The 15740-nt window shown below is 43.9% G+C and overlaps 1 protein-coding gene across 3 annotated transcripts in view; it reads left to right on the top strand.

Annotated features, from left to right (window-relative positions):
- Positions 1-5133: 5133 nt before the first annotated feature.
- Positions 5134-15740, top strand: part of TFAP4 (transcription factor AP-4) — a 41970-nt gene continuing 31363 nt past the window's right edge. For all 3 annotated transcript variants that reach the window (XR_012245252.1, XM_073636582.1, XM_073636581.1), the window contains exon 1: positions 5134-5546. Coding sequence is in view for 2 of the 3 variants with exons in the window: in XM_073636582.1 (XP_073492683.1) it covers positions 5458-5546 (89 nt within the window). In the remaining variant the exon portion in view is untranslated. The remainder of the gene's footprint in view (positions 5547-15740) is intronic.

The raw sequence follows: 15740 nt of genomic DNA, 5'->3' as shown, positions 1-15740 counted from the left end.
CATCATTTTTGTTTGTTTAGCAAAAAATAAAAACACCAGCTGTGATTAAATGCCACCAAAAGAAAGCTCTATTTGTGTGAAAAAAATGATAAAAATGTAATTTGGGTACAGTGTTGTATGACCGCGCAATTGTCATTCAAAGTGTGTCAGCGCTAAAAGCTCAAAATTGGTCTGAGCAGGAGGGGGGTTTAAGCGCCCAGTAGATAGGGGTTTCAGTTGTATTGATGAGTGACCCTGTTGTTTATTGTTTTTGTTGTATTTCCTTTCCGAAAAAATAAATTTTCCAACTTTTTGAGATGTAGTATGGGACAGTTTGTAGCATAAAGCATGTTGGCACAGTACACACCCCTGCCACATTCCCAGGTCTGTGTGGACCATGCAGAAGTCATGGATACAAAATGATTGGCTAACCCTCTATTTTTAGCATTTGAAAATAACAAATGCAATAGGTTAGAGCCTACTTTTTCAACCTTTCTAAAATACAGGAACCCTTGACGTGATCTTCAGGCCTCAGGAAATCCCTTCTAAATATGTATTATACCAACATCTCAAGGTACAATATCATGAAAGGTAAGTAACACATGTAAGAACAAATAAAAGATAAAGGAATAGGGAATACTTGACAAATGTGCCCTCTTACAATGATGATCAGTGGGACAGTGTCATCTTACATTGGTTGTAACTAGGTGAAGAGCTCCCTTCCACTGGTGGTCATTGGAAAGAATGTTCCCTACATTGGTGACCAGTGGAAAGAATCCCCTTATATATACAGTATCCAAAAAGGTTGTTGGTTTCAGTGATTACTTATCTGAGAGAAATTTATAAAGGTCTTATGCCGCGTACACACAACCGGACTTTCCGCTGAAACGGACTTGCCTACACATGATCACACCAAAGTCTGATCGTTTAGAATGCGATGACGTACGATGGGACTAGAAAAAGGAAGTTCAATAGCCAGTAGCCAATAGCTGCCCTTGCGTCATTTTTGGTCCATCGCAATAGCATACATACGAGCGGTTTTCCCGATAGGAACTGATTATGTCGGAAAGATTTGAAACATGTTCTATTTCTAGGTCCGTCAGAATTTTAGAAAGAAAAAGTCAGATGAAGCCCACACACGATCGGAATGTCCGACGGAATGATTCCGTCGGATCTTTTCTGCCTGAAAGTCCGGTCCTGTGTACGCAGCATTAGAAGGCAGAAATTACTCACTGCTCAAGGAACCCCTAATAGCCTTTGGAGGAAACCCAGGGCTCCACAAAAAGCTGGTTGAGAAATTCAGAGTTAGGGGTTGCATGAGAGGCCGAGTAAATTGATACCCAACATGTCACGCTTCAAAATTGCGCCAGCTTGTGGAATGGCGACAAACTTTTACCCTTAAAAATCTCCATAGCCGATGTTTAAAAATTTCTACAGGTTACCAGTTTTGAGTTACAGAGGAGGTCTAGGGCTAGAATTATTGCTCTCGCTCTAACGATTGTGGCGATACCTCACATGTGTGGTTTTCATATGCGGGTGCTACTCACGTATGCGTTCGTTTCTGTGCGCAAGCTCGTCGGGACGGGGCGCTTTAAAATTTTAATTTTTTATTTTGACACTGTTTTTTTTTTTTTTTTTTAATTTGGGTCACTTTTATTCCTATTACAAGGAATGTAAACATCCCTTACAATAGAAAAAAAGCATGACAGGACCTCTTAAATATGAGATCTGGGGTCAAAAAGACCTCAGATCTCATATTTACACTAAAATGCTATAAAAAAAAAAGTCACTTGAAAAAAAAAAATCTCCTTTAAGAGCTATGGGCGGAAGTGACATTTAACGTCACTTCCACCCTCCTATGCCATGGAGCCTAGCAGGGGCCATCTTCCCCACAGTCGGTAGCCAGGGATCCACGGGAAAGGACGCGATCGTCTCCGCCGTTACCAGCGGGTCCGGTAAGCGGCGGAGATGACCGTAGCGCAGCGGGAGGGGGGTGGACACCTCTCCCGCCGCCGATAAAAGTGATCTTTCGGTGAATCCGCCGCAGAGACCACTTTTCTCTTAAAGAGAAATGCACGGCGTTCCGGTAAATATAGGGGTTATGGCAGCCAGCTGCTGCCATAACCCCGGTATTTAGTGTCAAAGTACTGACATACAGGTACATAGTTTTGCGTGAAGTGGTTAAAGTATAACTAAATGCAAAACTTTTTAAATTTTGGATAGAGTGGAGAGGGATTAGAATGCTTTTCAGTTTTTATGTCTGTTTTTTTGTCTGTGCCAACCTAAGGGAGATTCACCTTCTCTATTTGTCCTGTTTACCATTATTGTCGAAAATGAAAGTAAAAGAAAATTCCATATTTTGGGTTGTCCCCAGAAAAGTGGAAATCTTCCAATGGGGACACTATCTCTGGTGACCTGTGGGACCCCAAGGAATTCCCTTAACTTTCAGGGATTTCTCCTCACTTCCTGTTTGGTTATGGAACAGGAAGTGAAAGGAAATCTCCGCAATGGGACACAGATGGCGCAAAAAAAAATCCAACAGGGGTTATAACCCTCCCTTGCTCTATCCAAAATGAAAAAAAAGTTTTGCCTATAGTTCTACTTTAAGGAACCCCTAACAATCTTTGGAGGTCAGGAAACCTGGGTGAGTCAGAGGTTCCATGAAAAGTTACCTTTAACAGTTTAAGAGGCAGACATTGCTCAAGGAACCCCAAAAACCTTTGGAGGAACCCCAGGGTTCCATGGAAACCTGACCATGAACGATTGAGTTAGACATTGGAAACCTGACCAAGAACGATTGAGTTAAACGCTGCGTGAAAAATTGTGTTGAAAAAAAATGGATTCTATATTTTAGTCATTTTAATTTCAGGAAATTTATAGAGATCTTTACAAATTGCTCAAGGAAGCCCTAACCAACCCTGGAGGAACCCCAGAGTTCCCCAGAAATCTGGGTGACTTAGAGGTTGCTTAAAAAGTTTGGAGTAAATAACAGTTTCTTTATTTTATAATTTCAGGAAATGTATAGAGGTGTTTACTCATTAATCAGGGAACCCCCAAAAAATCCTTTGGAGGAACCCCATGGTTCCCTGGAAACCTGATTGATTTAGAGATTGCATGAAAAAATAACTTTAACAGTTTGTATATTTTAGAGGAGTTACCCTTTAAGAGGTAGAAATTACTTATTTCTCAAGGAACCCCAAAAACCTTTGAAGTTTGGTGTAAAATAACAGTTTCTATATTTTAGTTTTTTTTTTAATTTCAGGAAATTTATAGAGATCTTCACACATTGCTCAAAGGAACCCCTAAACAACCCTGTGGGAACCCCAGAAATCTAGTTGAGGCTACAAGAAAAATTTAGGGTAAATAACAGTTTTTATATTTTATAATAATTTTTTAATGTAGTTTTTTCTCCAGGAAATTTACATAGGTTTCTGTATTTTATTTAAATTCAGTAAATTTTTAGAGGTCCTTACTCGCTGCTCAACGAACCCCTAACAACCTTTGGAGGAAGCCCAGTTTTCCCTGGAAACTTGGTTGAGTTAAGAGGTTGCGTGAGAATTGTAGTGTAAAAAGAAAACACGTTTCTATATTTTAGTCTTTTTTATTTTTTTTCAGGAAACGTATTGAGATTTGGAGAAAATAACAGTTTCTTTATTTTATAATAATTTATCTTCAGAAAATGTATAGAGGTCATTATTCATTAATCGAGGAACCCCTAAAAAACCTTTGGAGGAATCTCATGGTTACATGGAAATCTGACTAAGCACCGTTTAGAAGATATTTATTTTACCTACAGGTAAGCCTAATTATAGGCTTACCCATAGGTAAAAATGACCAAGCAGGGTTTACAACTGCTTTAGGAGGCAGACCTTACTCATTACTCAATGAACCCCTAAGAAAGCCCTTGGAGGAACCCCAGGGTTGCCCAGAAATCTGGCTGAGTTAGAGGTTGTATGAAAAGTTTAGAGTAAATAATGGTTTCTATATTTTATAATCATTTTTTATTTTAATTTCAGGAAATGTATATAGATATTTACTCAAGGAACCCCTAAAAAACCTTTGGGGGAACCCTGGGGTTCACCAAAAACCTGGTGAGTTAGAGGTTGTATGAAAAGTTTAAACTAAATAACATGGTAGTTTCTATGTTTTATAATATTTTTTTTAAATTTAAGGGAATGTAGATAGGTATTTATTCAAGGAACCCCTAAAAAACCTTTGCAGGAACCCTGGTGTTCTCCAGTAACCTTGTGAGTTAGAGGTTTTATGAAAACTTTCGAGTAAATAATAGTTTCTGTTTAATACTTTTTTGTTTTTCAATTTCAGAAAATGTAGATAGGTATTTACTCAAGGAACCCCTAAAATAAAACCTTTTTAGGAACCTTGGGGTTCTCCATAAACCTGCTGAGTTAGAGGTTGCATGAAAAGTTTAGCGTAAAACAACGGTTTCAGTACTTTTATTTATTTATTTATTTTTTGGATTATTATTATTATTATTTCTATTATAGAGGTCCTAATTGCACAAAAAAAAAATAAAAAAAAGGAGGGGAAAGCACAGCTGAGAAATGTGGAGCCTGCTTTCAAACTCGGAGGGGGCTATTCTTTGCAGCAAGGCGGACTGAGCCTCCTGAAATGAATGGCCTGCGCACATCGCCCTCCATGTGTCCCATGATCACACTGGCTTTGTGCAGGCGGTAGCGGAGGGAGCCCTGCAGCAGGCCTCTCTGGCAGTGCAGGGGTTAGGGATGATGCAGGCAGTGAACATGTGCTCGGCTCTTTTTTCTCCTTTCTTCTTCCTTCCCCTTGCTCTCCTCTCTGCCAAGCTGTCAGCTGATGGGACTGATCACCCAAGCGTGGCGCATGCAGCCAGATCACCTCCCAGCCTCCCCATTCAGCTTCTGTTCTCTCCCCCCACCCCCCCTCCCCTGGATCCAACACCCTTAGGCGCCCACTTTGCACCCCCAAAATACCCCAGGGACCCCCAGCCCAGCATGCACCCCCCAGATCAGCGCAAGCCTGCGCTTTCCCCACCGCAGAAGGCCATGCAACGCCTTGCAAATAGTCCTTTGTTTACATGCAATGCCTTACTCTGCGGAAGAAGGGCTGGGATTTGGCTCTGGGTGGAAGGAGGGAGGAAGGGGGGGGGGGAGTGGGGGGTGCAGGGGGGAGGGGTGCTGTTTCTGATCTCTCACCAGCTGTTTCCCGCCTTGAAACAGACATCAGCTGCAAACACACACTCACATTGAGAGGCAGAACACAAGGAGAGAGACAGACACCTCCCCCTGATCATCTGGGACATCCTACACACACTACACCATTGATCTGCCTGCATGCACCATCACCTGATCAATAAGGCTGATCGGAAGAGGGGATAAAAAAAAGGGGGGGAAGCTGCTGGAAGAAGGGTGCAAGAGGGGGGGGAGGGAGGGGTGCACGGTGGTTTTTATTTTTTGGGGGGGGGTGGTCCTCCTGCTGATTGCTATGGAGTATTTCATGATGCCCGCGCAGAAAGTACCCTCCCTGCAACACTTCAGGAAGACGGAGAAGGAAGTGATCGGGGGGCTGTGCAGGTAGGTACCCCCAGCACTCGCTGTGCTGCTGCTGTTGCTTTCTGTTTTGCTGGCGCACATGGCCCCGACCGTGCACGCTGCAGATCTCCTTAGATCACCTTGCAGACATGGGGAGGGAGGCGGGGAGCCCCGATCAGCTGTGTGCTGGGGAATCAAACACGAGGGGGGGGTCCCTCTGCACCCCTAAAGGGGCAGCCGACGGGGGAAGGGGGTCCCTAGGACGGGGAATGACCGGCGATCACTGGGATTTGTTTTAAAGGGCGCAGAGGAAGGTTTGTCAGTTGCAAACAGACCCACGTGGTGCCCCGGCCATGCTGCAGAGCTGAGAGAGGGCATGAGCGCTGCCTGCCTGGGAGCACCACTGCGGCTCCGCCACTGCTCCTGGGGGCGCCATATGGGGGGGCATTTAACGCTGGAAGTGATCACACCCCCTCCTGAGCTGTCAGCTGATTTCACACTAGACAAGCAACACCTGGGGGGGGGAAGGCTAAGATTGCAAACTCGGGGGGGGGGGGGAGTGACAGGGCAACCTGTGGGACTACAAGTCCCAGCGCACCGTACATGGTCAGATCTATTGCCGACATATTTTTTTGGGAGCGATTAGACAAAATTTGAACCACTACTTGGCCAATGTAGGGGGAAAAGAGAATGTCACTCGCTGCCATAGTTCAGTAGTGATTGGCCACTCATTGACAAAATTTGAACCACTACTTGGCCAATGTAGGGGGAAAAGAGAATGTCACTCGCTGCCATAATTCAGTAGTGATTGGCCACTCATTGACAAAATTTGAACCACCATGACGTTCTACTATAATTGGCCAATGTAGGGAGAAAAGGGAATGTCACTTGCCACCATAGTTCAGTAGCGATTGGCCACTCATTGACGACATTTAGAAGCGCCATGACTTTCTCCTCTAATTGGCCTATGTATAGATTTGTCGATCAGGGAGAAAAGGGAATGTCACTCGCCGCCTTAGTTCAGTAATGATTGGCCACTCATTGACAAAATTTGAACCACCATGACTTTCTACTATAATTGGCCAACGTAGAGAGAAAAGGTAATGTACCTGGCCGCCATAGTTCAGTAGCAATTGGCCGCCCATTGACAAAATTTGAACCACCATGATTTATTACTCTGATTGGTCAATGTAGGAAGAAAAGGGAATGTCACTCGCCGCCATAGTTCAGTAATGATTGGCCACTCATTGACAAAATTTGAACCACCATGACTTATTACTCTGATTGGTCAATGTAGGGAGAAAAGGGAATGTCACTCCACGCCATAGTTGAGTAATGATTAGCAGCTCATTGACAACATTTGAACCACCATGACTTTCTACTATAATTGGACAATGTAGGGAGAAAAGGGAATATCCCTGGCTGCCATAGTTCAGTAGCGATTGGCCACGCATTGACAACATTTTCACCACCACGGCTTATTACTCTAATTGGTCAATGTAGGGAGAAAAGCCAATGTCACTCACCGCTAAAGTTCAGTAACAATTGGCCGCTCATTGACAAAATTAGAAGCGCCATGACTGTCTCCCCCAATTGGCCTATGTATAGATTTGGAGATCAGGGAGAAAAGGGAATGTCACTCGCCACCCTACTTTAGTAATCAACAAAATTAGAAGCGCCATGATTTTTCTCTGTTTAGTTGTGGGGAAGAGGCTATTCCTCTTTGCGGAAAGAAAATAAAATGATCACTCCGCACCAGTCTTTAGGAGCCACAGGTTGCCCACATTCAAACCACCCTAACTTCTCCTTGGGTTGGCCAACGTAATGATGCAACGAATAGACAGGGTGAATAGGCAGTAATCGCCAGCTGCTGTTCTTTGGGCGTGATCGGCCACCAATGGACAAAATTTGAACCAGCATGTTTTCCCCCTAATTGGCCAGTGTAGCACGGCCATGACATTGGCCAACGTATGGTTGTAGCAAATAGGCGAAAAGGGAAGTGATCGCTCAACGTGGTTCTTTGGGAGTAGTGATTGGCTACTAGTGGACAAAATTTGAACCAATATGACTTTCCCTCTAATTGGCCAATGTAGAACGGCCATGACATTGGCCGATGTATGGTTGCAGGAAAAAGGGAAATGATCACTCAGCACAGTTCTTTAGGAGTGATTGGCCACTAATGGAAAACATTTGAACCAGCCTGACTTTCTATTTAATTGGCCAATGTAGAACAGCCATGACATGGACTGATGTATGGTTGCGGCAAGGAGACGAAAAAGGGAAATTATTACTGAGCACAGTTTTTTAGGAGTAATTGGCCACTAATGGACAAACTTTGAATCAGCATGACTTTCCCTCTAATTGGCCAACGTAGAATGGTCATGACATTGACCAACGTATGGTTGCGGTGAAGAGGAATGTGATTGCTCGGCTTGGTTCTTAGGAGCAATTGGCCACTAATTGACAAAATTTGAACTGCCATAACTTTTCTCCTTGGGTCGACTGACCTAATGATGCAGCAAAGAGACAGGGAGAATAAGGAACTATCACCAGCCACTGTTGGGGAGTGATTGGCAACTAATGGACAAATTTGAACCAGAACGACTTTCCATCTAATTAGCCAATGTAGAACGGTCATGACATTGGCCGGCGTAGGTGAAAAGGGTAATGATCGTTCAGCGAGGTTCTTTAGGAGTGACAAAATTTGAACCGCCATAATTTTTCTCATCTAATGCCCTGTACACACGATTGCACATTCTGACAACAAAATCCATGGATTTTTTCCGACGGATGTTGGCTCAAACTTGTCTTGCATACACACAGTCACACAAATCTTGTCGGAAATTCCGAATGTCAAGAACACGGTGACATACAACACGTACCACGAGCCAAGAAAAATGAAGTTCAGTAGCCAGTGTAGCTCTTCTGCTTGATTCCGAGCATGCGTGGAACTTTGTGCATCGGAATTGTGTACACACGATCGGAATTTGCGACAACGGATTTTGTTGTCGGAAAATATAAGATCCAGATTTCAAATTTTGTGTGACGGAAATTCCGATGGAAAATGTCCGATGGAGCCTACACACGGTCGGAATTTCCGACAACAAGCTCCCATCGAACATTTTCCGTCGGAAAATCAGACCTGGTGTACGGGGCATTAGGGTCGACTGACATACTGATGCTGCAGGGAGAATAGGGAACAATCTGCTGCTGTTCTTTGGGAGCGATTTGCAACTAGTGGACAAAATTTGAACCAAAATGACTTTCCACTCTAATTGACCAATGTATAGATGCAGCGAACGGGCAATACTTCACCACTGGCTGCCATACTTCGGGCGCAATTGGCAACTAATTTGCTAAATCAGAACCACCATGACTTTTCTCCTTGCATCTGCAAATGTTGCTGGAAAGTGACGAATACTCTTTGCAGAGAGAAAAGGGAATGATCACTTGGTGTCGTTCTTTAGGGGCAATTGGCCATTACAGTAATTTATAAAACTTGACTTTCTCCTCCAAATTGGCCGATGTATGGATGCAGTAGAACAGGCCATTCCTTTTTCAGTGAGAAAAGGGAATGTCACCCACCACTGGACATCGGAAGCAATTGGCCACTAACCACCAAAATTAGAACTGTTGTGACAAGGCCCAAGTATGGTTGTGGCAAAGAGGCCACTTCTCATAGCGAGAAAAGGGAATGATCACTTGGTGCTGGTAAGCAAATAGTTGCCCACTAACTTACAAAATGAAAACCACCATGACTTTTCTCCTTGAATCAGCTGACTTATGGATGCCGCAAAGTTTGAAAGCGAAAAAGGAATGACCACCAGTCATTGGAAGAAGTTGGTTGCTAAGCGCCAAAATTAGAACCACTATGGCTATTCCTCTTTGCAAGGAGAAGGAAAAAGAATGATCACTCTACGTTGTTCTTTAGGACCAATTGGTCCCTAATTGACGACATTTGAACCCACCACTTTTCTCCTTGGTTGTGCCGATGTAGTGATGCGGCAAAGAGGCAGGGAGAATGGGGAACAATCACTTGCTTCTGTACTTTGGGAGCGTTTGGCCGCTAAGCAACAAAATGTAAACCGCCATGACTTTTCCGCAACGCATGGATGCGGCGAACAGAGTATTTATTTCTCTTTTCTGGGAGAAAAAGGAATGACTGCTAACAAGTCACGAAAGTCTTGGCGATTAGTGATCGCTGGAGATGGGCATGTTAAACCCTTTGCTGCCCAGTGATGAGCAAGAATTGGTAAATATCATCTGTAATATTGCGTCATGTACGGGAATGAGAAGTTTCCATCCTGATCCTTACCTTTTTTTTTTCTGCCCGTAAGATCGTAATTGATTATTGTTTAGACTTCATGAAGTGATTAAATATCGACTGACTGTTCCAAAATTGACCATTTTCAATTGTAAATCTAACCTGTATGATCGGCATGTTCATATGGTGCAGGCCCACTTCTGTGTTTGCATGAAGCGGTTGCCCATAGCAACAACCAGGTTTCCTTATTAAGGTGAAATAAGGGATCTGGTTTCTAGGGGCATCAGTTTTACATTTGGTGTAGTAATAAACGTGTTCCAAGGTCATGTTGTTCTGCTGCATGCCGTGCTTTTCAATAGTGTGTACTGTATACTAATACCACCATGTGGCTTTGTTAATGGGTGGGAGGAGGGATGGAGGCTTTTGTATTCTCGCAAGGTCAGTAGCAATGCGTACCTGGATGCTGGGGCCCCTGCTGCTTTTAGCTGCACCCAAGTCATTAGGACCTGGCTATTGAAGATAATTGCTTTGATGCCCCCCCCATCTGGCAGGGAGGGAATTTTAGAATTGCCGTATTGAAGGTCAATATAAATCCACACTCGCTGCTGTGACAATTCCCCTATTTATTATGGGAATAGCTGTGTATTGGTGAACTGTAATGTTTTGATATCATCACCTACATTTTGTACTATCATTTTGAGGGTCTCTTTTGCTGATAAGGTGGACCTGCTCCTTATTATTATTATTATTATTATTAAAATGCAAATCAGCAGTCATACAGGTAAAGGTAGAGTACTAAGGGTATGCGATAATGATAATATTATTATATCGCATGCCCTTAGTATTCTACCTTTACCTGTATGACTCCTGATTTGCATTGTATTTTTTTTTAATTATTATTATTCCTGAAACGGTGTTGTACTCTGAGTTGGCATCATTTTTTAAAACAAGTGTGTATTACTTAAAGCTGAACTATAAGACACCAGTTCATGCAGATCTGCAATCATTAATACATCACCTGTGTTCTTTAAATGCAAGCATTGTCAACACCTGAATTTGACACATCAGCCTCTTGCAGTCCCTCTACAGCAGGTCTCAAGTATGAGGCAGCACAAGGAGCCAATCAGTGCATTCACTGGCAAGCAGCATGTTAATAGGAGGAGAGCAAAGTGACAGAGATGAGCTTATCACTGTGTTGCTTCTTTCCCTGTACAATCACAGGCTGGGGGCGGTGGGTCTAGGACAACCTGGGCTCAGAGGAAGTGGGTTGAATGATTCTAACCATTATACTGAGGCTCTCTAGCAAAAGTACTGCATGGGAAATCTCTGGACTGATATAGTTTTATTTTATATTGGCTACTTATTTTTGTTGTGTGTTTTTTTTTTTTTTTTTTTTTTAATGTTCTTTAAAGTACAATAAAAGCAGAAAAAAAGTAAAAATAAGGGCTGCCTAAAAACAAAGGATTTTAATTAATGCTGTCAACACCACTAATGCTACCTTGAGCTTGCCCAATAATGTTAAGCTTCTATCAGGGTTGGATGTCTGGTTCCCCCCCTTTGTGCTCTGTGGTTTGATCGATCATCTCTACAGGACACAGTAGTGACAGGGACCAGCAGAAGGAATCATGAAGCTGTGGGGGGGGATTGGCAGTCATCTGACACTCCTGGAAATGTCAGATGCTGAAGTTATATGGCAATTGGCTCCTGGAGGGATCAAAATTTGGCAGCAGCCAAATTCTAGTGAAGTTGAAACTTTGTAATGACAGAATACGTGATGTTGCAGGTTTTTGTAGCATTGAAACATTTTGGCTTTTGTCGCTAGCAAATGTATCTAACGTTTTGGTCGTTGGGCCTCATTCACACAGGGGTTATGTACCCATGCCCATTTGAGGGCCGTATTACCCCGCATAGGGATGCACAGGTGTTTTCCGTACAGGTAGTCCCATTGACGTCATTTGGGATGCAACGGCTGCATGGACACAACCGTGACTCCCAATATTATTATTATACAGGATTTGTATAGCGCCAACAGTTTGCGCAGCGCTTTACAACATGAGGGCAGACAGTACAGTTACAATACCAATCAATTCAGGAGGGATCAGAGGGCCCTGCTCGTTAGAGCTTACAATCTAGAAGGAAGGCTTACAATCTAGAATATGATATCCGTGCGGGTGTATGGCCCAGAATGCAGACCATGTACCCACACAGACGTCACCTCAGGAGCCGTGGTTGTGTCTGTGCGGAATTGACTGTAATGGGACTACCTGCACAGAAAACGCCTGTGCATCCCCCATGTGGGTAAACTATGGCCCTCACATGGGGCACAGACACATACTTGCCCCCCTTGAACGAGGACTTATCCTAATGTTTACTAATGCATGATTGTTATTAAAAAAATAATGCTGCATGTGAGTGGGCTGCCATTGGTCTGTTGCACACCTCTTATTCCATATGCACTGCTGTATCTAACGGCCTACAAACCTATCTGACCTGTGCCAAGTGGCGCCCAACAGCAAAGTATATATTTTTCGACGTCCCCTAAGCTTTGTCACCTGTGGGAGACCCGAATGCTGCATGCAAAGCTTGGCCACCCTCTAAGAGTGTGTGTGTGCACCACCACAGTGTGCAGCCTGAGTGCTGGACCTGCGCTCCATAGTAACTAACGAGGTAGTGAAGAGCTAACTGCACCAGCTTTATTCCAACTCAGTGCAGCCTTGTCGGGATTTTGGGGCATTGTTTTTATGGACTTTGCAGGGCTCTCCACTCGTGACCTTGCACGTCGTGGGCCGAGGGGGAGAACAGCGCAGACAGGCCTGGCCGTGACTCTGCAGCCCGCCTGGAGTAGGAGTGTTCGGCGCGCGCGGTGCTGCCGGGAAGTGTAGTTCGGCGGCGTGGGGGACGCCGGGAGATGTAGTCCGTACCTGGCCATGCGTTCCCTCAGCACAAAGCGTGCTGTGGGGAGGGCGGTCACGTGACGCGTTGTTTTCCAGCTCGCGCAGCGTTCAGCTGACGGCGGTCAGTGTGCGGGGCCTGGCTGCTCCTCTCCCCCCTCATGTACTGTGTTATGTCATGGAGCTTCTGCCATATTTATACACAAAGAAGTAGCTTCAGTTTCACTAATAAATGCTGCTGATTGACTCAGCAAATTACAAGCGTTCTGCTGAAAGGGGTTGCTATAAGCAACGTGTCAGTGTCCTGTAGTGCAGAATGGGGGACTTATCACAGCAATGCTGGAAGAAATGAACAGGCAAAGCTTTATAGAAAGAAAACACGACGACCGAATAACCAGAGCTTCTAAAAATGCTGGGCTGTCTCTTCCCACAGGGCAGACCTGGAACAAGCATGCGCCTAGTAAAGTCAGAACTGCAGATTTGCATAGTGACTCCGCTTTAAGCACCTCCACGCTGGAAGATTTTACTCCCTTCATGACCAGGCCATTTTTTGCTACTGTAACTGGCAATCGCGTAGTCATGCAATGCTGTATGCAAACAATATCCCCCCTCGCACATAAATAGAGCTTTCTTTTGGTGGTATTTGATCACCACTGGGATTTTTGCGCAATAAACGAACAATTTTGAAAAAAATCCCAATTATTTTCTACTTTCTGTTATAAAACATATCCAAAATTTCTTCATAAATTTAGGCCATAATGTATTCTGCTTCATCCCAATAAGTGTATATTGATTGGTTTGCGTGAAAGTTATAGCATCTACAAACAATATACCGCCATATTTTTTCTATTTTTTTTTTTTTTTTTTTATATTCGTACTGGTGGTGGTCAGTGACTTATAGCGAGAAGGTGGGCAATCTGACACTTTGTGGGCACTAGCTAACTGCCACTGACCTCTCCAGTGACATTAAGATTCCTTTCACACTGGGGCACTTTTCAAGTGGTTGTAAACCCTTTTTTGTGTGACTTTTTACCTATGGGTAAGCCTAGAATAAGGCTTGCCTATAGGTAGTGGAAATATCTCCTAAACATATGCCGTTTAGGAGATATTTCACTTGTAGTGTGCCAATGTTGTCATCGGCGCATGCGCTGTGAAGAAGCAGGCCACCGTGCCATTTCTTCCCCCAGCGTGTGCTGTGACTGACGGCTCCCGCGCGCATGCGACTCCGGCCAGTCACAGAGCCGGAGTCCGTGGCCCCCGGAAGAGGGGCAAAGATGGACGCGGCCTGCTCAGGGGACAACGCGGGCTTCGTTTGCAGGTAAGTGTCGTATAATGGGCTAGTATGCGATGCATATTGGCCCATTATGCTTTTGAGTTGCAGGCCTTGCGGGGCGCAAAAGAGGAAGTAAAACCCATCGGGGTTTACTTCCTCTTTCGAGTGTTTAAGCGCTAAAAATAGCGCCTGAAAAGTGCCTCTCAAGCCACCCCAGTGTGAAAGCCAGAGTGCTTTCACACTGGGGCGGTGCGCTTGCAGGATGGGAGAAAAAGTCGTGCAAGTAGCATCTTTGGGTCGATGTATACACTGCTCCAGCACCGCCCTGCCCATTGAAATGAATGGGCAGGCTGCCGAAGCGCTTTGGCAGCACCGCAACACAGGCGCTGTTAACCCTTTCTTCAGCTGCTAGCGGGGGGTTAAAAGCGCTGCTGTAACAGCGGTAAAGCGCCGCTAACACCCGCACCGCCCCAGTATGAAAGGGTTCTACTAGAGCAGTGGTCATCAACCCTGTCCTCAGGGCCCACCAACAGGCCAGGTTTTATGTATTACCTTGGGGAGATGCAGACTAGAATACTGCAATCACTGAGCAGCAAATGATATCATCTGTGATGTATTTCAGTTATCTTGTAAACCTGGCCTGTTAGTGGGCCCTGAGGACAGGGTTGATGACCATTGTACTAGTGATCTGTGATAATACTATACACTGTATCAGTATTTCTCAACTCCAGTCCTCAAGGCGCCCCAACAGGTGATGTTTTCTGGATTTCCATTATTTTGCACAGGTGATTTGATCAGTTTCACTGCCTTAGGAATTACCACAGCCGTCTCATCTGAGGGAAATCCTGAAAACATGACCTGTTGGGGCGCCTTGAGAACTAGAGTTGAGAAGCACTGTACTAATGACAGTGGCTGGGAAGTGGTTATATTCTAGGGCAATCAAAGGGTTCAATGTGTGCCTAACAATGTTTACTATGTATAATGTGTGCTGCTTTTACTTAACAATGTGCTGGTTTTTATCCCCTGCTTTGCAGGGAAACCAAAACCAGCACATCACTGCTGTCAGAAGAGAGCTTTGTGTTGTTTACATGATCAGCAGGTTCCGGCCATACATCATGGCCTGGGAAGCGCTGATCGGCATTTGCTGGAGCCAGTAACAGCACAGGCGGGCATTCCCCCCTATGCAGAAATGCAGAATTGCATTGAAACTGATGACCTATAGGGGGCTTTTAACGCTTCGCCAGTGGAAAATATAGGGTACTGACATGTTTTAAGATTTTTGAAATGTTGGGTATCCATTTTGGCAAAAAAAAAATTGGTAATTTTATTACATTTTTGTGCTTCCTAAAATTAACTTTTAATAGTTTTTTTGTTTTTTTAACTGAAAATTTGTGTTGCCTAGACCTTTGCGGTAATATCATGCGGCATGAAAAATTGGAACTGCCACTATTTTATTCGGTGTCTGCTTTCAAAAAATGTTTTTTTTTTTTTTTTTTTTTTTGTGATCTTCAGGGCTAAAATTTTATTTTTTTAAATGTGTGGAAAAAAGGCAAAAATGGCCCTGGCTGTGAAAGGGTTAAAGGAGAAGTTCACCTACCGGGAACATGTTACATGTTCCACCCATGAGATTTGTTATTTTTTTTTTTTTTTAAACCATAGATTTTTATTGAAAGTATTTACTTAACAATACAGATTACCATTGTCACGTTAGTCATTTGTAACCAATTTAGTTACCTAGGTTCATAAGATTAATCTGAGATTTGTTAATTAAAAAAAAAACAAAACTGGCTTCTAACTTTTTTTTTTTT

The sequence above is a fragment of the Aquarana catesbeiana genome, linkage group LG06 (genome assembly GCF_042186555.1).
Source record: "Aquarana catesbeiana isolate 2022-GZ linkage group LG06, ASM4218655v1, whole genome shotgun sequence".
Classification (NCBI taxonomy): Eukaryota; Metazoa; Chordata; class Amphibia; order Anura; family Ranidae; genus Aquarana; species Aquarana catesbeiana.
This window is presented reverse-complemented; position numbering and strand designations above follow the sequence as displayed.